At 42.3% G+C, this 21,535-nt stretch overlaps 1 protein-coding gene across 9 annotated transcripts in view; it reads left to right on the top strand.

The window, feature by feature from the left end:
* Positions 1 to 21,535, top strand: part of clasp1a (cytoplasmic linker associated protein 1a) — a 367,909-nt gene that overhangs the window by 158,047 nt on the left and 188,327 nt on the right. For all 9 annotated transcript variants that reach the window (XM_068034903.1, XM_068034902.1, XM_068034909.1 and 6 more), the window contains exons 10-12: positions 6,524 to 6,594; positions 10,445 to 10,537; positions 12,066 to 12,211. In XM_068034903.1, the coding sequence (XP_067891004.1) occupies positions 6,524 to 6,594; positions 10,445 to 10,537; positions 12,066 to 12,211 (310 nt within the window). The remainder of the gene's footprint in view (positions 1 to 6,523; positions 6,595 to 10,444; positions 10,538 to 12,065; positions 12,212 to 21,535) is intronic.

Here is a 21,535-nt window from a genome sequence, read left to right as displayed (position 1 = left end):
TTAATTGGAGGAAATTTCTGCTCATCCAGGACTGATTGTCGGATAAGCAGTCTGATAATTTAGCAACGGTGGAGGAGTCGAGAGAGATGGTTGTGGAGTACTGGGTGTTGTCATTGTACATGTGAAAACTAACGCTGTGCTTTCAGATGATGTCGCTGAGGGGCAGCATGTGGATGAGAAATAAGGGGCCAAGGAAAGATCCTTTGGGGACACCAGAGGTAATAGTGTGTGAGCAGGACAAGAAGCAATTGCAACTTTTAAACAAAAAAAAAAATGGAGTGCTGAAAATACACAGCAGGTCTGGCAGCATCTGTGGAGAGAGAAACAGAGTTAACGTTTCAGGTTCTGAGGAAAGGTCACAGACCTTTTTTGAGGAGCTGTACTCATCCAGGCAAGTGGGAGTATTTCATCACATTCCTGACATGTGCCTTGCAGATGAATAGGCTTTGGGGTGTCAGGAGCTGAGTTATTTGCCACAGAATTCCCATTTGTGTATGCCTGTTTTTATGCTCCCCATTAGCCCATTCCCACCCTAATGATATATTTTTGCCCTTTTCCTGAGTTTCTCCATTTCCTTCTTGCTCGCCTATGCACCAAGTTTCCCCTTAAATACATCATGCTATCTGCTTCAACTGCTTCATGTTCCATATTCTCACCACTCTTATGAAAAGAAATTTCTCCTAAATTCTTTATTAGTGGCTATCTAATATTCATGCACACTTGTTTTGACTCACCGAGAGGTGGAACGTAGGTCCAAGAGTAGTCCATTCAGCCTTTCGAACCTGCTCTTGTCATTCAGTTATATCATAGCTGAATTGTACCTCACCCCAGTGACCTGTTTTTCTTTGTGTCCCTTGAGACTCTGACCTAACAAAAATATTGATCTCAGTCTTGAAGGCTCCAATTGACCCAGTAGCCACAGAATTTTAGGGAAGAGTTCTAGATTTCTGCTACCCTTCTGTGTGAAGAAGTGCTTCCTGATTTCAGTCCTGAATAGCCTGGCTCTAATTTTAAGATTATGTATCCTTGTTCTGGATTTCTCCACCAGAGGAAATAGTTTCTCCATATCTACCTAAATTGAATTCTTAATCATATTAGGTACCTCAGTTAGACCACCCACAGTCTTTTTATACTCGAGGGAATACAAGCCGAAGCTTTGCTGCACAAGTTTGTTGCTATCTTTCCTCCTTTCCTTTCCTCTTTCTCGGTTGCTTTTCTTTGCTTTCCTTTTCTTTTTCTCTTTTGCTTTTCTTGTTTCTCCCCTTTCCTTCTGTCCTTTGTCTCCTTCCTGTTGTAATAGCCCTCTTGAATTTTTCTACTGTTGCCGTTTGCTTTTTGCTAACCTCTTCAGTGACAATGGAGGCAAAGTATCCCTGCCATTTCAGTATTCTCTTGCTCTTTGTCTTGTTCTTCACTTAATGGCACTATTCCTATTTTATTTCTCCTTTTGTTACTGATCTGCTTGCAGAATAGTTTACTTTTTATATTCAAGAATTTCATTTTCATATTTCCACGTTGCCATCCTAATTGTCTTTTTAACCTCTTTCCCTAAGGTGGTCATATTCCTGTTTGTCATCCCTCCCTCTATTCTACTTTTGTATATGCCTTTTTCAATTTTATCCTTGCCTCTTTAGTTATCCATGACATCTCATTCTTGACTAGTTCATTTTTTTAGTGGCATATTCTTCTGAACTCTCCTGATCTGCCCTTTTTAAATATTGCTAACTGTTCTACTTCACTGCAATTTTTTTTTGCGTTTACTTTTTTTAGCTTTATTCTCCCAGTCATTATTCCTCTGATCTTCTACTGTGCTTACTTCTCTTACCTGCTCCTGTGCATTTCTCATTTACCAGATCTAGTAGTGCTTCCTCCTTTGTTTGGTTCCTTTACATTTTGGGTCAGTCTTGTACACACTGTTAAACTTGCATCTCTTTCACCCTTTTCACTCCCTCAACCCCAATTTATTTAGGGGTGGTTGAAATTGGCCTTGAATGTAATTTTTTCACTCATTTCTTATATTTCCATGTATAGTGGTTGTTTCATCCCTAGTTGCCTTGAGAAGGTGCTGGAGGATGCATTCTTGAACCACTGCAGTCCATGTGGTCTTATTATTCTTTGTAGTAATTTTATACAATTGAGACACTAGCGAGGCCTTTGAGAGGGCAATTAAGAGTCAACCATGTTGGTACTAAAGTCTGTTGTATCGGGCAGACTATACAAGAACAGCAGGTTTCCTTCCCTATCCAATATCTTCATAGTCACTATTTTTAATGCTATCAACTTTTCTTAAAGTTAGTGTTTTGATTTTTCAATTGAATTCAAATTTCAAACTGTCATGATGGGATTTGAACTCCTATTCTCCGGATACTAGTAACATAACCACTACGTTACTATCAAATTTTGCCGAAGTCGTCTCTGCTCTCTGGCAGTCTAGTATACCACTAATAGCGTGACTAATCCTATCCCTACTGATCCTTTACCTCACTCCATATGGACTTTTTCTATCTTAGCTATGTCCTTTCTGTTGTATTGTTTCTGCTTTTGCCCTCTGACATGGTTTAAAAGTGGATAAGAATCAGAAATTATGGTCTGGCAGTAGAAAATAATATTTCCACGAGTTGATCATTTTAAAACAATGAATGCTTATATTCAAATGTTGATGCTAATAATCAAGTGAAACAGGAGCACAAAGGTATACTTTTTCTTTGTTGGTGCAATTTCTGAACAAAGGAAAACCCAGCCGAGGCATCATGCCTGCTTTTGTAGGGGTGGAGAAACTGCTTGTGAATAGATGGGTAGCACATTACTCAGTAAGAATCTTAAAAAAAAAAACGCATGTGACAGGTGGTTGAATTTTCTTAATGACGTTGGCAGTCCTGCAGATGAATTATTTGGAACGCTGACAGAGCTGAGTATATGGTGCTCAGAGATCGTTGACAGATAAGCCATACTGGGCATAAGATGCCAGCAAAACAAATGATGGAGAATAAAATGCGATTTAAGTGTCTTTATTATTAATTAATTAGTTTGTAGACATTTTTTGCCCCCTTTCATTCATTGCAGGATTTAGAGAAATGTTTTTGTCCTGTGCAACCAGTATTTAACAAGAAAAAATGGTAGGAATTCAGTGTTTGCTGCACTTATTGCAGTTCCCCCTTTATGAATAGAATGTGTAAGTGAGGTGTTGGAAAAATAAGCCTGGTGTTTTAACATTTTATTAGATGCTACAGTCTAAAATTATGTAATTTTATTTTCTCGTATTGTTGAATTTTTTCAGCAAGTTAAGTGAAACAAATTGGATAATGCGAACAATGATTTGAAAAGACCCTCTGGTCCATCCAGCCTGCAATGCCTTATGCATCACAAAATCTACACCCCTCACTCTGGAAAACCATTTACCCCTCTGCAAGAGGTGAAAAAACAAATTAAAAAGCCGGGCAACCCCACGATCACAGAATTGTTACAACACAGAAGGAGGCCATTCAACCCATCATGTCTGTGCTGGCTCTCTGAAGATCAATGTACCGCTCCTCCGCCTTCTCCCTGTAACAGTGCACATTCTTTCAGATAATCGAATTCTGTCTTGAATGCCTCGATTGAACCTGCCTCCACCATACTCTCAGGCAGAGCATTCCAGATCCAGGAGACCACTCTGGCTCGGATTAATGTTGTCATACAGTATCTATCTTTTTGCGCTGGTTGTTCTCCACTTCAGTGAGAAATGCGTCCAGCTGTCACTTGAAGGTATTCAACAAATCAGCATTCACTACGTGAACCATTGTGTTCTGTATGTCCACTGTTCTCTGGGGCAAAGAAACCATCTTTTATCATGTAACCTTGCTCTGACTTTCCATGCCTTGAGATTGTGACCCTTGTCCTCCCTAACCTATTTAGTTGAAACAAACTGTCTACATGTACACAATCTAATTCCCTTCATCTTATAAATATTACTCCGCAACCAATTGGGAGCTCTTGCCACCCGTAGAATGATACATTGGGACAGATAGCATCACTGTGGTTGGCTTGTGCTTTGTGGTTTTGTTCTGTAGCTACGACAGAATTATGGCTCATTTTTTTTTCATGGGGAAAAAAAGAACCAAATAACATTTATATTGTGCCTTTCACAACCTCAGGACATCTGAAATCATTTCACAGGCAATGAATGACTTTTGAGTGTAATTGCTGTTGTAATGTGGGGTAATGCAGCAGCTATATGTGCACAGTAAGATGCCACAAATGGCAACAAGATATATGACCAATTAAACTGTGTTAGTGATGATTCAGCAATAATTATGAACCAGGACACTAAATTATCCTAAACCCTGCACATTTATGCTGCTAGTTCAAGTGAAGTAATTCTTTCCATACGTGTAATCGCCAATGATGTGCCCCTGGCAGTGGAAAAAAGTGTTGCTTACAAGCTGGCCTTTTCTACGGTGCAGTAGCTGAAAACCTCGGGTAGTGGGTTTGGTTTGGGAACAAATGTGAAGAATCGTCTTTACCATCCAGGTAAGGGACACGCTGAATTTGATGGTGGAATTCAAGAAGGGTTTGAAGGATTTTCCTCAACTCAAGTAGGCTATTGTCTCTCAAAATGCATTTCCATTGTATTGGATTGGGGAATAGTCCTTGGGCCTTCAACACAGGACCCTCCAAACACAAAACAGCACTCTCATAATGAATAGTTTAGAATTTCTGATGGTCTGTTGTAATTAATGCATAAATAAAGCAATCATGGATTTGTTATCTATAGCTTTGCATGCTATAAATAAAAACGTTCTACTTCTGCCCCTTTCATTATTAGTATTATGTAAATTCTACTTCAGTTTCTTTATATAGTTAAGTTTATAAGTTACAGGAATACAAAATGGAGGTGGTTTATTTTATAAATATTGATTATAAAGTTATGTTGTAATTTTATTTATCACTCCTGTAGATAAATAGTGGTAGAGGTAAAAAACTGATAAATGGAGCATCATGTTGTAAAATCACATCTTATGTTTTAGAAGAAATCGGTAACAGCAATTCCCCTACAGTTTAAACAAAAAACTCTTTTCACAAGATAAAATTGCTTCATTTGGAATATAACCTTATTGGTGTCACTGAATATATGAAATGTATTTTCTGTTTGTAAAAGAGCATTGCATTAGAGATTTCAGTTTCAGAATTGTGAGGAACAGGTGGCTTAATGGTGACGACACTGGCCCTGCAGCTCTTGGCTCTGGGTTTGAATCCAGACCAGAGCAAAGGTATAGTTTCACCCTCTGTTGGTTGTAAGGATCTTTATGTGAAATGAGTTTGGGCTTTGCCCAGATGATCAAAGTTGGTTGGTAACTGGACAGAAGCAGCATTCTCATTTGAAGACGCCACTGGTGCAGGAAATGGAAGGATGAAGCCTATAGTGCTGTAATGGACGTGTTTGCGAGGTTGGAGCCCAAGCATTTGGTCAGAGTGTTGGGCACCTGAAGCAGAATGTGTTCCATTTCACAACATCAACATTTCTTGCCTTGATTCACAAGAACAAAAAGTAATCAATAAATATTAAAATTATAAATTGTTACAAACAGGTAGTTAATTTTGAAAACAAATTTCTCTATATTTTCAACAACCCGTCCGTAAGCAAATTGATTTAAATTTTTCCTTTTTCCAAAAGAAAACCCTGATTGCGCATTTCTTCACTCCCTCAGTTTGCGAATCCGGACTTTTAAAGGACGCAACAACACTGTTGTTAAAGTATAAAAACACACACTCTTATACTCGGGAGGGGTTTAACTTCGCAACTCCTCATAAACATATAAGGAAAGGTAAAGGCATCAAAAGGGCAAGGACATTTATCAAGTAGAAAATAACTTAATTACAAACTGACGGAGTCCTAGTTGAAACCAGTGTCCGTTTTATTAACTAACATAAAGTCCAAAAGCTGGAATTAACCGACTGGAAATGCCGAGTAAAGTAAGAGTCGTAGGAAATCTCTTAAACTTTCTTCTTATGCAGTTTCGGAGATAAGCTGAGGCAGCTTCATTTCTGATTTCACCCTTTTTGACAAGGGAGAAACTGGCAGAGAGCAGAGAAAGATTTTCTTGCTGTTTTTCAGACTGTGGCTTTTTTTCTTCTTGCAGGCAGGCCCCGGTGATGATAGGTGCACAGCTTCCAGGCAGCTGTTCTCTTTATCTGAAACGATTTCAAACTTAAACGGGCTAAAAAGGGTGGCTTCTAGGTCATGTGACCAGACCCCTTCAAGGAGCCGTCCCACCTCCTGTTGAAGTGATCTCCCCCCTTCATTATAAAGTAAAGTAAATCAACTTAACATGCTGTGTGTAAAGACAGCTGACAATAACATCCAAGTGCACAAAATATAATTTACAGTTGGTTTACATCAGTTCATGACAAAATACATTTTGGTATTGATAATTTCATGAGTAACTGCATAACAGGACATTTTTTCCAAAGCTTACAAATCTAATAAAGATTTTTTGGTGAAGTATGACTTTCATTTATCAATTTGTTTCTCATTTTCCAACAGTCAAAGAAGGTGCAGGTGCTGTTGATGAGGATGATTTTATCCGTGCATTTGAGGAAGTTCCAACAGTGCAGGTAATCTTGAATCTGCTATAGCTCTGTTGTTTATCTTCAGTTGCCCACATAGCTCTATTTGAGAACCAAAAATGTGTTTGGAATGTTTAAGTATGTGATAGTTGTGTTGAAAGGAACCAGTTTGCTTTTGTGACTGTCTTGGAATATTTTGCAATGTAGATTGAGGTTGAAATTGAATAGTACTGTACCTATGTAACCCAAGACATAGACTTGGAGGAAAATAATAACATAGGGAAAACTTCCATTATGCAGTTTAAAAGAAGCATATGGTAACTAAGACTGTGATCATTGTTTATTTATTGGGTCTGCTGGAACTCTTTTTTTACATGCAGTCTCCAACAACTATCATGAAAAGTTCAACTTTCATTATGTTTATGGTACTGTTGCAATCAACAGAGTAACCTATCCTATACTATAAAAATGAAATCCCTTCATTTTACCTCGAAAGCTATAATTAGTCAAGATTAACTCCAGGTATGTGTAAAATGTGAAAAGAATGAACTTTTGGTTCCTATGTGGCATACTTTATTCACACGAGCCTTAACCAATTTAAATACGCTAAACTATGGTGTGTTGTCCCTTGTCCTCTTTTACCTTTAACCAGGCATTTGACCATGTGAATCAACATGGATTTATGAATGGGAAATCATGTTTGACGAACCTATTGGACTTTTCTGAGGATGTTACTAACAGAATTGATAAAGGGGAGTTGGTGGACGTAGTCTACTTGGATTTTCAGAAGGCTTTTGATAAAGTCCACCACAGGAGGTTATCAAAATTGAAGCACATGGGATAGGGGTTAATATACTGGCTTGGACTAAGGATTGGTTAACAGTCAGAAAACAGAGTAGGAATCAACAGGTCATTCTCACGTTGGCAGGCTGTGACTAGTGGGTAACTGCAAGGATCAGCACTTGGGTCCCAGCTGTTCACAATATATATCAATGATTTGGATGTGGGGACCGAATGCAATATTTTCAAGTTCGCGGATGACACAAAACTAGGTGGGAATGTGTGTTGAGGAAGATGCAAAGCGGCTTCAAGGGGATTTGGACAGACTTAGTGAGTGGGCAGAACATGGCAGATGGAATATAATGAGGAAAAATGTGAGGTTATCCACTTTGGTGGGAGGAACAGATGGGCAGAGTATTTCTTAAATGGTAAGAGATTTGAAAGTGTATATGTACAAAGGAACCTGGGTGTCCTCTACAATAAGTCACTGAAAGCTAACATGCAAGCAGTCAGGAAGGCTAATAATTTGGACTTTATTGCAAGAGGATTTGAGTACAGGAGTGTGAAGTCTTGCTTCATTTGTATAGCACCTTGGGTAGACCACACCTGGAGTACTGTGTGCAGTTTTGGTCCCCCTACCTTAGGAAGGATATTATTGCCATAGAGGGAGTGCAACGAAGGTTCACCAGACTTGTTCTTGGGATGGCAGGACTGTCCAATAAAGAGAGATTGGGGAAACTGGGCCTGTATTCTCTAAAGTTTCGAAGAATGAGAGATGATCTCATTGAAACTGACAAAATACTTAAAGGGATAGCCAGGGTAGATGCAGGTAAGATGTTTCCTGTAGTTGGGGAGTCTAGAACCAGGGGTCACAATTTCAAAATAAGGGGGAAGTCACTTAGGACAGAGATGAGAAGAAATTTCTTTACTCAGAGGGTTGTCCTGCTTTGAGCTTCCACAGCCCTCTGGGGTAGAGAATTTCAGTCATTGAGTATGTTTAAAGTAGAGATTGACAGATTTCTAAATATCAATGACATAAAGGGATATGGGGATAGTGTGGCAAAAAGGTATTGAAGTGGATGATCAGCCATGATCATATTGAATGGTGGAGCAGGCTCGATGGGCTGAATGGCCTACTCCTGCTCTTATGTTTCTATGTGATCCTCCTCCATTTCTACTCCTTCATGAAGCAATTCTGCTTTCCTAAGTCAAAGGCGTTATATAAATGCCATGTCATATTGTACAATGCTGTGCCCCTTAGCCAAGCTGGTCCAAACAGCTACAACACTGGCACCTACTGGACAATGTGGAAAATTGCCCAAGTATGCACTGTCCACAAAAAGCAGGACAAATCCAATCCAGTCAATTACTGCCATATCAGTCTATTCTCAATCATCAGCAAAGTGATGGAAGATGTTGCTAGTGCTATCAAATGGCACTTACTCAGCAGTAACCTGCTTACTGATGCTCATATTGGGTTCCGCCAGGGCCACTCGGCTCCACACCTCATTACAAGTCTTGGTCCAAACATGGACAAAAGAGCTGAATTCAAGAGGTGAGGTAAGAGTGACTATACTTGACATCAAGGCAGCATTTGACTGAGTGTGACATCAAGGAGCACTAGCAAAATTGAAGTCAATGGGAATTGAGGAAAATCCACTAGTTGGAGACATACCTCGCACAAAGCAAGATTGTTGTGGTTGTTGGCGGCCAATTTGCTCGTCCCCAGGTCATTGGCAGGAATTGTTCAGGCCAGTGACCTAGACCCAACCATCTGCAGCTGCTTTATCAATGACCTTCCATCCATCATAAGTTCAGAAGTAGGGATGTTGCTGATGGATTCATAACTCCTCAGATGCTGAAGCAGTCTGTGCCTGCATGCAGCAAGACCTGGACAACATTCAGGCTTGGGCTGATTAGCGGCAAGTGACACTCGTGTCACAGCAAGTGTCAGGCATTGCCCAACAAGAGAGAATCGAATGATATTCCGTTGACATTCAACAGCATGACCATCGCTGAATACCCCACAATCTACATCCTGGGGTTACCATTGACCAGAAACTTAGCTGGACCAGCCATATAAAATACTGTGGGTACAAGAGTAACTCACCACCCGACTCCCCAAAGCCTGTTCACTACCTACAAGGCACAAGTCAGGAGTGTGATGGGAAAACTCTCCACTTGCCTTGATGAGTGGAGCTCTAACAACCCTCAAGAAGCTTGATACTATCCAGGAAAAAGCAGCCTGCTTGATTATCACCCCATCGACGACAGTAAGCATTCACTCCCTCCACCACAGGTGCACCGTGGCAGCAGTGTGTACCGTCTACAAGATGCACTGCAGCAACTCCACGCCTCCTTCGACAGCACCTTCCAAACCTGTGAGCTCTACCACCTAGAAGGATAAGGGCAGCAGATGCATGGGAACATCACCACCTATTGGTTCCCCTTGACACCATCCTGACTTGGAACTATATTGCCATTCCTTCACTGCCACTGAACTCCCTTCCTAAACAGCACTGTGGGAGCACCTACACCATATGGACTGCAGCATTTGAAAAAGGCTGCTCACTGCAACCTTGAGGGCAGTTAGGGATGGGTAACAAATGCTGGGCTTGCCTGCGATGCTCACATCCCTGAATCAATTTTTTTTTAAAAGTCATTAATTGGTCAGCACTGGAGGTTTTTTGCTGCTTTCTAATCTCTCTTCTTTAATCGGCACTAATTGTACAATACTTTGTTGTTTGAGGGCATCTTGAGGTTTTATTTAACCGAATAAAGGTGTTGTAAAATGTATGCAGGCTCCAACTGCAGTCACCTTGATATGAATTTTTTTAATTAATTTTATAAAACCAAGTCTATTTACCAGAAAATTGAAATAGTTAATAAATATTTGCTACTCACTATATAACATTTTATTTTCCACCTGCTGAATTAGCCTTCGTGACCTACACTTCAAGATCACAAATGCCATAACTTATTGATACTTTGTTAAATTATTAGTTCAATCACGTTCTTGCTGCATAGCTCAGTTTTGCTTATCTATTTTTCTTTAAAAACCAAACATTTGATGCAACACACTAACTTGAGATCTGTCTTCAATTTATTTTGTTATTAGATTTATTCCAACAGAGATCTCGAAGAATCCATCAACAAAATTAGAGAAGTTTTATCAGATGATAAACATGACTGGGAGCAGCGAGTAACTGCTGTAAGTGTTTTGAGTTTTTAGATCTGATCTCTTTGACATGTTGAAGTAATTCTTAGACTAAAATTTTTTTTAAATTTTAGTTGCTTTGAGCTTTCAAGGTTTTTGTTGTAAATAAGGCATTGGCATTGTATACTTTTTTATACAATGAAAATGTGTCATTTCTATTTAAAAAAAATTCTGATTACTACACACCATTATCGAGACTTAATGTAAAAAAAAATGCAACTGAAAATTAGGTTTTTTCCTCCTCTTCTGTTTTGTTCCTTCCCGAGGCCTCTGATGAAGACTTTGGGTTGGTTTTTGCAGTCAGTGGTGAAGCAATGGCACTTGCCGCTATCCTTGAAGAAAGCAGACTACAAAGATCTAGCGATCTCTGTGATGTTGTTTCCCTTTTTCTCCACTGCAGTTTAAATAAAAGGTGCCAGGTTAAGGGGATCTCTTGGCGTGCAGCAACAGTGATGTCAGCAGGTGGATAAGCAGCCAATCACATTGAAGTATTCACACAGCAAACCAGGAAGTTAAAAGCACTTTATCCTTCACTTTTAGTTCACTGCTCGGGGAGAGGCAGTGCTTTCTTATGTGGAGGGCAGCTGGATCTGGGTAAATAATGGAGATACAGGGATGGGTAGATGTTTGAGAATTTTTGCAAAATTTTTCATGTGATTCATGTGAACAGGAGAGTCCAGGATAGTCTATGTTTATTGTACACTTGTGAAAAGCTTAGAAACCAGGGGCTTGATTTTTAGGCTTCGCCAGGATTAGAGGTGGGCAGGAGCTGAAAATAGCCCCACCAGCCAGTGTGCTGGTTCCAGAGCTCAATTCTGGCCTGTCCTATTTTTGCTGAGGTGGGATTGGGGGTGCAGTAGGGCTACCCGCCCGGATATGGTGGGTAGCTGGCACGGCTCATTAAGGGAGACTTAAGGCCAATGAAAGGAGGCTGACTGGGATTTTCCAGTCGGCTTCCAGGTTCCCACAGGCAGAAGGTGTCTGCTGGGGGGGACAGTGCTTCAGGCAGACCTAAAGGCCCTTCTTGCCGACCTGGGTGCTGCAGCAGCCACAGGCTGCCGTGTAGAGGGGTCTCTTTCCCCCCGCCCCACCCCCCCCGCCACTGCCCAACAGTGGTGGTCTTGCTGCAAAACACATTTTTTAATATAAACTTTAAAAAGTTGGCGAGAAGGCCCTTCCACTTTGAAGCACCTCTCCCATACTTACCTGCCAGCATAGTCTGCTGCTCCTTTCAAGCTGGAAGGCTTGGCCCTCCAGCTTCAAGAGCCTGCCCACTGTCGTTAATTGCTTGGCGAGCCCATGCTCTGGCCATTAATTGGCCAACCCAGCGAAAATCACCATGAGTGACCCTACCACACTGTGTGGGCTTCTTACCCAAGTTTGAGTCTGAGAGCAAGGTTCAGAAACCCGCACAGCATATCCTCCCCAGCGGTGAAGTGAGCTTCTCCCATTCCAAGTTTTCTTGTGTTAACTTCCTCTCAATAATGGAATTTACAAATAAAACTACTTTTCTTGTTGACAGCTTAAAAAGATTAGATCTCTAATGCTGGGTGGAGCAGCAGAATATGAATCTTTCTTTCAACATCTGCGACTTTTAGATGGTGCATTCAAATTATCAGCAAAAGACCTGCGATCTCAAGTTGTGCGTGAAGCTTGTATAACACTGGGGTAAGTAATAAAATCTGTTCTGAAATGACACAATCAAACCTTGCCAATTGCAATAAGTAGTGCTGTTGGGGAGGATTTGACCTAACTTGGCAAGGGGAAGGGTACCAGGAGGTAACGTTAGTGAGGGAAAACAAGGTGCACAAAGAAATGGGAGAGACGGTTAGACTAAAACAGTAAGGTATTAAGTGGGGTTGGAGTAAGGGGGAATGCAGTAAGGTCTAATCTAAATTCAGTTTACAGTGCAAGTATGTGAACCCATGGAATGTGGTAAATAAGGTTGGAGAGTTGCAGGCGCAGGTAGCTACATTGGAGTATGAAATGGCAATAACTGGAGACCTGGCTGGAAAAACAGGCAGGACTGGGTACTAAATATTCCTGGATGCAAGGTATTCAGGAACGATAAGGAAGGAAGGAAAGAAGGGTGGTGGCAATATTGATTAAGGATAATATAGTGCTGGAGAAGGAGGATGTCCTAGGGGGGGTCAAGGACAGAATCTATTTGGTTAGAGCTAAGAAACAATAGAGGTATCGTTATTCTACTGGGTGCATTCTATAGGCCTCCACATAGTGGGAATGATGTAGAGGAACAAGTATGCAAGGAAATTCGAAAGGTGCAAAAACTATTCAGTAGTTATAATGGGAGACATTAATTATCCTAATAGAGACTGGGAGAGTAATAGTGTAAAGGACAGAATGGGGAAGAGTTTCTAAAGCGTGTTTAGGAGAATTTTCCACATTAGTATGTTTCCAGTCCCAATGAGGAAGGAGGCATTGCTGGATCTGGTTCTAAGAGGTGGGACAGGTTGCTGAAGTGTCATTAGGGGAACATTTAGAGGCCAGTGATCATAAGGTTTAGGTGGGCTATGGAAAAGGACAAACAGCAATCCAGAATAAAAATAATTAATCGGGGGAAGCCAGTATAAATGGGGTGAGAACCAATCTGGCCCAGGTAAATTGGAATCCAAGATTGGCAGGCAAAACTGTCATTGTTTAATGTGCTGCCTTTAAAAAGGAGACAATTTTGGGACAGTCAAGGTACCTTTCCAGGAGGGGAATAGGTAGGACAAACAAAGCCAGAGCTCCCTGGATGATGAAAGAGATACAGACTAAGATGAAGCAGACAGGTTGATAATACAAGTGAGAACCAGGCTGGATATAAAAAGTTCAGAGGGGACGTGACAAAACAAGTAAGACAAACGGAGAGTATGAGAAGAGACTGGCAGCCAATATAAAAGGGAATCCAGAAGTCTTGTTTCGGCATATAAATAGTAAAAGGGTGGTAAAAGGAGGGCTAGGGCCAATTAAGGATCAAAAATGGGATTTATGCATGGAGGCAGAGAGCATGGCTGAGCTACTGAGTGACTACTTTGCGCCTGCCTTTACGAAGGAAGAGGATGTTCCAAAGTTGCAGTGAAAGAGGAGGTAGTTGAGACACTGGATGAGCTTAAAATTGATAGAGCGGAGGTATTAGAAAGGCCAGCTGTACTTAAAGTGGCTAAGTCACCAGGACCAAGGATGCTGAGGAAAGTAAGGGTGGAAATTGCAGAGGCACTGGCCATAATCTTCCAATCTCACTTAGATACAGGAGTGGTGTCAGAGGACTGGAGAACTGTAAATATTGCACTCTTATTCAAAAAAGGGTGTAAGGATAAACCCAGCAACTACAGGCCAGTCGGTGGAGGGAAAACTTTTAGAAACCATAATCTGGGACAAAATTAACAGCCACTTGGACAATGTGGATTAATTAAAGAATGCCAATGCAACTTTTAAGGACAAATTGTGTTTAATTAGTTTGAGTTTTCCAATGAAGTAACAGAGCTGCAATGCTTCTGAGAATGAAGAAATTCAGCTTGGTACTGTTTTTCTTTTGAAATCCTCTCCAGATGTGATGACTTGCATTGAAAAGGTTTTCTGTGGCTATTGGGAAACAGAATTTTGAAAAGACGTCTTTATATTTAGCAATGGGCGGCACAGTGGCGCAGTGGTTAGCACCGCAGCCTCACAGCTCCAGCGACCCGGATTCGGTTCTGGGTACTGCCTGTGCGGAGTTTGCAAGTTCTCCCTGTGACCGCGTGGGTTTCCGACGGGTGCTCCGGTTTCCTTCCACAGCCAAAGACTTGCAGGTTGCTAGGTAAATTGGCCGTTGTAAATTGCCCCTAGTGTAGGTAGGTGGTAGGAGAATGGTGGGGATGTGGTAGAGAATATGGAGTTACTGTAGGATTAGTATAAATGGGTGGTTGTTGGTCAGCACGGACCCGATGGGCCGAAGTTGCCTGTTTCGGTTCTATATCTCTCTATGACTCTATGACATCACGGCAGTACTTGGATAGGATATCCCGGGAGGAATGTCCAGCGAGGCCATATGGGTAGGACTTAGAAATAAGAAAGGGGTGATCACTTTGATGGGATTATACTATAGGTTCCCCAATAGTCAGAGGGAAGTGGAGGAGCATATATGTAGGGAAATCCCAGATAGGTGTAGGAATTATAGGGTTGTAATAGTAGGTGATTTTAACTTCCCTAATATTGACTGGGACTACCTTAGTGCTAAAGGATCAGATGGGGAAGAATGTAAGTGTGTCCAGGATAGTTTTCTGAAGCAGTATGTGGATGGCCCTACTAGAGAAGGGGCTACACTCGACCTCCTCTTAGGAAATGAGGATGGGCAGGTGGTTGATGTGTCAGTGGGGGAGCACTTTGGGACCAGTGACTATAACTCTGTTAGCTTCAAAATAGTTATGGAAAAGGATAGGACTGGTCCTCAGGTTGAAGTCCTAAATTGGGGGAAGGCTAATTTCGATGGCATCAGACAGGAACTCTCGAAAGTTGAATGGGAGAGGCTGCTTACAGGTAAAGGGACGTCTGGCAAGTAAGAGGCTTTTAAAAGTGAGATAGGAAGAGTTCAGGGCCGGCATCTTCCTGTTAGATGGAAGGGCAAGGCTGGCAAGTTTAGGGAACCTTGGTTGACGAGGGATATTGAGGGTCTGGTCAGGACAAAGAAGGAGGCATATGTCAGGTGTAGGCAGCTGGGATCAAGTGAGTCCCTCGAGGAGTATAGGGGATGTAGGACAACACTTAAGAAGGAAATTAGGAGGGCAAAAAGAGGCCATGAGAATTCCCTGGCAGATAAGATAAAGGAGAATCCTAAAAGATTCTATAAGTATATTAAGAGTAAAAGGGTAGCTAGGGAGAGAGTAGGTCCCCTTAAGGATCAGTGTGGCAATCTATGTGTGGAGCCACGGGAAATGGGCGAGGTCTTAAATGAATACTTCTCGTCTGTATTTACAGTGGCGAAGGTCATGGAAGCTAGTGAGTTCAAGGGAGGGAACACTGATATCCTAGAGCATATCAACATTACAAAGGAGGAGGTGTTTGAGGTTTTGAAGCGCATTAAGGTGGATAAATTCCCAGGGCCTGACCAGGTGTATCCTAGGATGCTATGGGAAGCAAGGAAGGAGATTGCTGGGGCCCTGGCAGAGATTTTTGTATCATCGTTAGCCACAGATGAGGTACCGGAAGACTGGAGGATAGCTAATATTGTGCCTTTATTTAAGAAGGGCAGCAGGGATAAGCCAGGGAACTACAGGCCAGTGAGTCATACATCAGTGGTGGGAAAGGTATTGGAAGGGATTCTGAGAGACAGGATTTGTATGCATTTGGAAAGGCATGGTCTGATTAGGGATAGTCAGCATGGCTTTGTGCGTGGGAAATCATGTCTCACGAATTTGATTGAGTTTTTCGAGGAGGTGACCAAGTGGATTGACGAGGGCAAGGCGATGGACGTTGTCTACATGGACTTTAGCAAGGCCTTTGACAAGGTCCAGCATGGTAGGCTGGTCCAGAAGGTTCGAACACATGGGATCCAGGGTGAGCTAGCAAATCAGATACAAAATTGGTTTGGTGGTAGTGGAGGGTTGTTTTTCAGATTGGAGGCCAGTGACCAGTGGTGTGCCGCAGGGATCGGTACTGGACCCTCTGTTGTTTGTCATATATATTGATGACTTGGATGTGAATGTATGGGACATGATTAGTAAGTTTGCAGATGGCATCAAAGTTGGTGGTATAGTGGATAATGAAGAAGGTTGTCTAAGGTTACAGCAGGATATAGATCAACTGGGAAAGTGGGCAAGGGATTGGCAAATGGAATTTAATGCAGACAAGTGCGAAGTGATGCATTTTGGGAAGTTAAACCAGGGCAGGACATATACACTGAATGGCAGGGCCCTGGGGAGTGTTATTGAGCAGAGAGACCTTGGGGTGCAAGTACATAGTTCCCTGAAAGTGGCAACACAGGTAGACAGGGTGGTGAAGAAGTTGTATGGCATGCTTGCCTTCATCAGCCGAGGCATTGAGTACAAGAGTTGAACGTCACGGTGTAGTTGTACATAACGTTGGTTAGGCCGCATTTGGAGTACTGTGTGGAGTTCTGGTCTCTGCACTACAGGAAAGATGTGATTAAGCTAGAGAGGGTGCAGAAAAGATTCACAAGGAGTTATAAAGAGAGATTGGATAGGCTGGGTCTGTTTTCCCTGGAGCGAAGGAGGCTGAGAGGAGACATGATAGAGGTATATAAAATTATGAGAGGCATAGATAGGGTAGATAGCCAGAGTTTGTTTCCCATGGTAGGGGTGACTAAAATTGGAGGGCATAGATTTAAGGTGAGAGGGAGGAGGTTTAAAGGGGAGCAAAGGGGTAAATTTTTCACACAAAGAATAGTGGGTATCTGGAATGAGCTGCCTGAAGAGGTGGTGGAGGCAGGAACAGTAGCAACATTTATGAGGCATCTGGACAGGTACTCGAATGAGCAAGGCATAGAGGGATATGGAATTAATGCAGGCAGGTGGGATTAGTATAGATAGGCATTATGGTCGGCATGGATGCTGTGGGCCGAAGGCTCTGTTTCTGTGCTGTGCGACTCTATGACTTTAAAAGCAAAATACTGCGGATGCTGGAAATCTGAAACAAAAACAAGAAATGCTGGATTCACTCAGCAGGTCTGGCAGCATCTGTGGAAAGAGAAGCAGAGTTAACGTTTCGGGTCAGTGACCGAAGAAGGGTCACTGACCCGAAACGTTAACTCTGCTTCTCTTTCCACAGATGCTGCCAGACCTGCTGAGTGAATCCAGCATTTCTTGTTTTTGTCTATGACTTTAAAACCTTTTTCAGCTTCATCTGGAGAATTGTGTCGCGTTCTGAGCACCACACTTGGGAAGGGTGTGAAGGCATTGGAGAGGGTACAGAAATGTTTTACGAGAATGGTCCCGGGGATGAGAGACTTAAGTTATGTTGATAGTCCCAGCGTCATTCATCTGCTCTCCTTAGAGGCCGAGAGGAGGTTTGATAGAGGTCATGGAATCACTATGACAGAAGGAGGCCATATGGCCTACCAAGTCCATGCCAGCTCTCTGCAGAGCAATCCAGTCAGTCCCATTCCCATGCTATATCTTCGTAGCCCTGCAAATTTATTTCCCTCCAGTGCCCATCCAATTTTCTTTTGAAATCATTAATCATCTCCTTTTCCACCGCCCTCATAGGCAGTGAGTTTCAGGTCATTATCGCTTGGTGCATAAAAAATATCTTCCTCACATCCCCCCACTCACCCTGCATCTCTTGCCCAAAACATTAAATCTGTATTATTCTGTCATTAACACTCGCTCTGGACTAATGCTTTGTCTTTCACCACATCATTAGCCTTTGTCCCATGACATCTTTGTCATTTCATCTCTCTCTCCTGTCCTCTGCCCTATCAAACGCCGTCCCTTTTGTTCTCGTTTCCCTCACCCATGCTTGACTCGCTTAAAGCCTATTACATCTCTAACCTTTGCCAGGTCTGGTGAAAGGTCACAGACCTGAAGCGTTAACTCTGCTTCTCTCTCCACAGATGCTGCCAGATTGCTGAGCATTTCCAGCACTTTTAGGTTTAAGATAATAAAAACATGTCCCCTATTCCTTGTACCAGCAGCTAATGGGAAACAGCTTTTCTTTGTCTACCTTATCTAAACCTGTCATAATTTTGTACACCGCTATCAAATTTCCCCTCAATCTCCTTTGCTCCAAGGAGAACAACCCCAGCTTCTCCAACCTAACCTTGTAGCTAAAATCCCTCATTCCTGGTACTATTCTGGTAAATCTCCTCTGCATCCTATCAAGGACCCTCACATTCTTCCGAAAGTGTGGCGACCAGAACGGAGACAATACTCTCGTTGTGGCCAAACCAAAGCTTTATATAGGTTCAGCATAACTTACTTCCTTTTGCACTTAATACCTCTATATATGAAGCCCAAGATCCCATAACATTGCCAGCTGCTGTCTCAATATGTCCTGCCACTTCAAGGATCCGTGCAAATGGCCCCTGTACACAATTCAGAACTTTGCCATTAAGTCTTTATTGCCTCTCCCTATCCCTTCTGCCAAAATGCATCACCTCACACCATTCTGTATTAAATTCTTTTTGCCACTTGTCTGCCCATTCTGATCTGTTGCAGGTGGTTCGTATGATCCTCACTGTTAGCCACACCTCAAAGTTTGGTATCATCGGCAAATTTTGAGATTTTACTCTGTATTCCGATATCCAAGTCATTTATATATCAAAAAAGCAGTGGTCCTAGCACTGAATCTTGGGTAACACCACTGTTTACCATCTTCCAGTCTGAAAAACAACCACGACCACAAGTCGTTGTTTTCTGTCCATAAGCCAATTTTTTATCCAAGCTGACACTGACCATCCTATTCCATGAGCCTCAATTTTGTTAACCAGACTTTTATGTGGTACTTTGTTAAATGCTTTCTTAACATCCATAGACAGCATCCATTGCATTTTCTTCATCAACCTTTTCTGTTGCCTTATCAAAATTTAGGTTAGTTAAGCACGATCCGCCTTTTACAAATCCATGCTGGCTCTCCTTAATTAACTTGAACCTTTCCAAGTGTCAATTTTTTTCCCCCCGATTGTTTTTAAAACCTTACCCACCACTCATGTTAAACTGGCTGGCCTGTAGTTACTACAAATGTCCTTTGACCCTTTCTTGAATAAGGGTGTCACATTTGCCACTCTCCAATCCTCTGGCACCTCCCCCGTATCTCAAAGATTGAAAGATAATGGCAAGCTGTTCCTCTATTTCCACTCCCACTTCCTTTAGCAACCTGGGATAGAAGCCATCTGGACCAAATGAGTTATCCACTCTAAGCATAGCCAGCCAGCCCTTCCAGTACATTCTGCTTATCAGTTTTCACCCCATTCATTACCATCTCTGCTTCTGCTGATATTTTGTCAGCATCCTCTTCCTTAATTAAACACCAATACAAAGTACCCATTTTAGTATTCTACCCTTGCCCTGTGGCTCTAAACTTGTATCACCTTCTTTGTCCCCAGTAGCTCCCCATCCACCCCCCCACCCCCCCCCTCCTGCCTCTTACTACCTGCTTACTATTTGTATGCCATAGAAGACTTTTGAGTTCCCTTTTATGTTCACTACTATTCTACTCTAATTCTGTCTTTGTCGGTCTTCTTTTCCACTTCACTTCACCTCTCAACTTAAACTTATGATGCATTGATCACTCTTACCCAAGTGTTCCCCCACAGATACTTGGTCTACTTGGCTCACCTTATTCCCCAGCAGCAGATCCAGCAATGCCACTTTCCTAGTTGGACCGAGAGATTACTGTTCACGGAAGTTCTCCTGAACACATTAGAGAAATTCCTCCCCCTTCTTCCCCTTACTCTAATATTATCCCAATCAATGTTTGGGTAATTAAAATCCCCCAATATCATCACTCTATAGTTCTTTGTTTTTGCTGCATAGAGTTAGAGTTATACAGCACAGAAACAGGCCCTTCAGCCCATCGTGTGGGTGCCGACCATCAAGTACCTATCTATTCGAATCCCATTTTCCAGCACTTTGCCCGTAGTCTTGTATGCTGTGGCGTTTCAAATGCTCATCTAAATACTTCTTAAATGTTAAGAAGGTTCCTGCATCTACCACCCCTTCAGGTAGTGTGCTCCAGATTCCAACCACCCTCTGGGTGAAATATTTTTTCCTCAAATCCCTTCTAAACCTCCTGCCCCTTACCTTAAATCTATGCCCCCTGGTTATTGATCCCTCTGCTGAGGGAAAAGGTTTCTTCCTATCTATCCTTTCAATGCCCCTCATAATTTTGTATACCTCAATCAGGTCCCCCCTCAGCCTTCTCTGCTGCAAGGAAAACAGCCCTAGCCTATCCAGTCTCTCTTCATAGCTGAAATGCTCCAGCACAGACAACATCCTGGTGAATCTCCTCTGCACTCTCTCCAGTGTAATCATATCTTTCCTATAGTGCGGTGACCAGAACTGTACACAGTACTCCAGCTGTGGCCTATCTAGCATTTTATACAGCTCCATCATAACCTCCCTGCTCTTATATTCAGTGCCTTGGCTAATAAAGGCAAGTATCCCATATGCCTTCCTAACCACCTTTATCTACCTGTGCTGCTGCCTTCAGTGATCGATGGACAAGTACACCAAGGTCCCTCTACCTTCTGTACTTCCTAGGGTCCTACCATCCATTTGTATATTCCCTTGCCTTGTTAGTCCTCCCAAAATGCATCACCTCCTACTTCTGAGGATTAAATTTCATTTGCCACTGCTCTGCCCATCTTATCAGTACATCTATATCGTCTGTAATCTAAGGTTTTCTTCCTCACCAGATTTGCTGCTTTTTCTCTCTCTGGGTGATAGGTGAAAGGGACTTCGTGGGAGTTAAGTCATGGGCAGCAGAGTTTTGGATGACCTCGCGTTTGCAGAGTGTAGAATGTGTGAGACCAGCCAAGAGTGCGTTAGAATAGTTAAGTCTAGATGTAACAAAGGCATGAATGAGAGTTTCAGCAGCAGATGAGCTGAGACAGGGGTGAAAGTAGGCAATCTTACAGAGGTGGAAATAGGTGGTCTTAGTGATGGCATGAATATGAGGTCAAAACCTCATTTCTGGGTCAAATATTACACCAAGGTTACAACAGTGAAGGAGTCAAGAAAGGTGGTGGTGAAGTAGAGCTGAGTGTCGTCCGCATACATCTGAAAACTATTGCTGTGCTTTCAGGTGAAAAATAGGAGAGGGCCAAGGATAGATCCTTAGAGATATCAGACGTAACTGTGCGGGAGCAGGAAGAGAAGCCATTGCAAGTGATTCTTTGGCTACAATTAGGTCGATAAGAATGGAACCAGGTGGTAGCAGTCCCACCCATCTGGGTGATGACAGAGAGGCATTGGAGAAGGATGGTGTGTTCAACCTTGTCCAAGACTGCAAGACAGGTCAAGAAGGGAATTTTGTCACAGTCATATAAGATGTCAT

This window comes from Heterodontus francisci, chromosome 7, assembly GCF_036365525.1.
Source record: "Heterodontus francisci isolate sHetFra1 chromosome 7, sHetFra1.hap1, whole genome shotgun sequence".
Taxonomy (NCBI): Eukaryota; Metazoa; Chordata; class Chondrichthyes; order Heterodontiformes; family Heterodontidae; genus Heterodontus; species Heterodontus francisci.
Note: the sequence above shows the minus strand (reverse complement) of the source record. Positions and strands in the feature narration are given on the sequence as shown.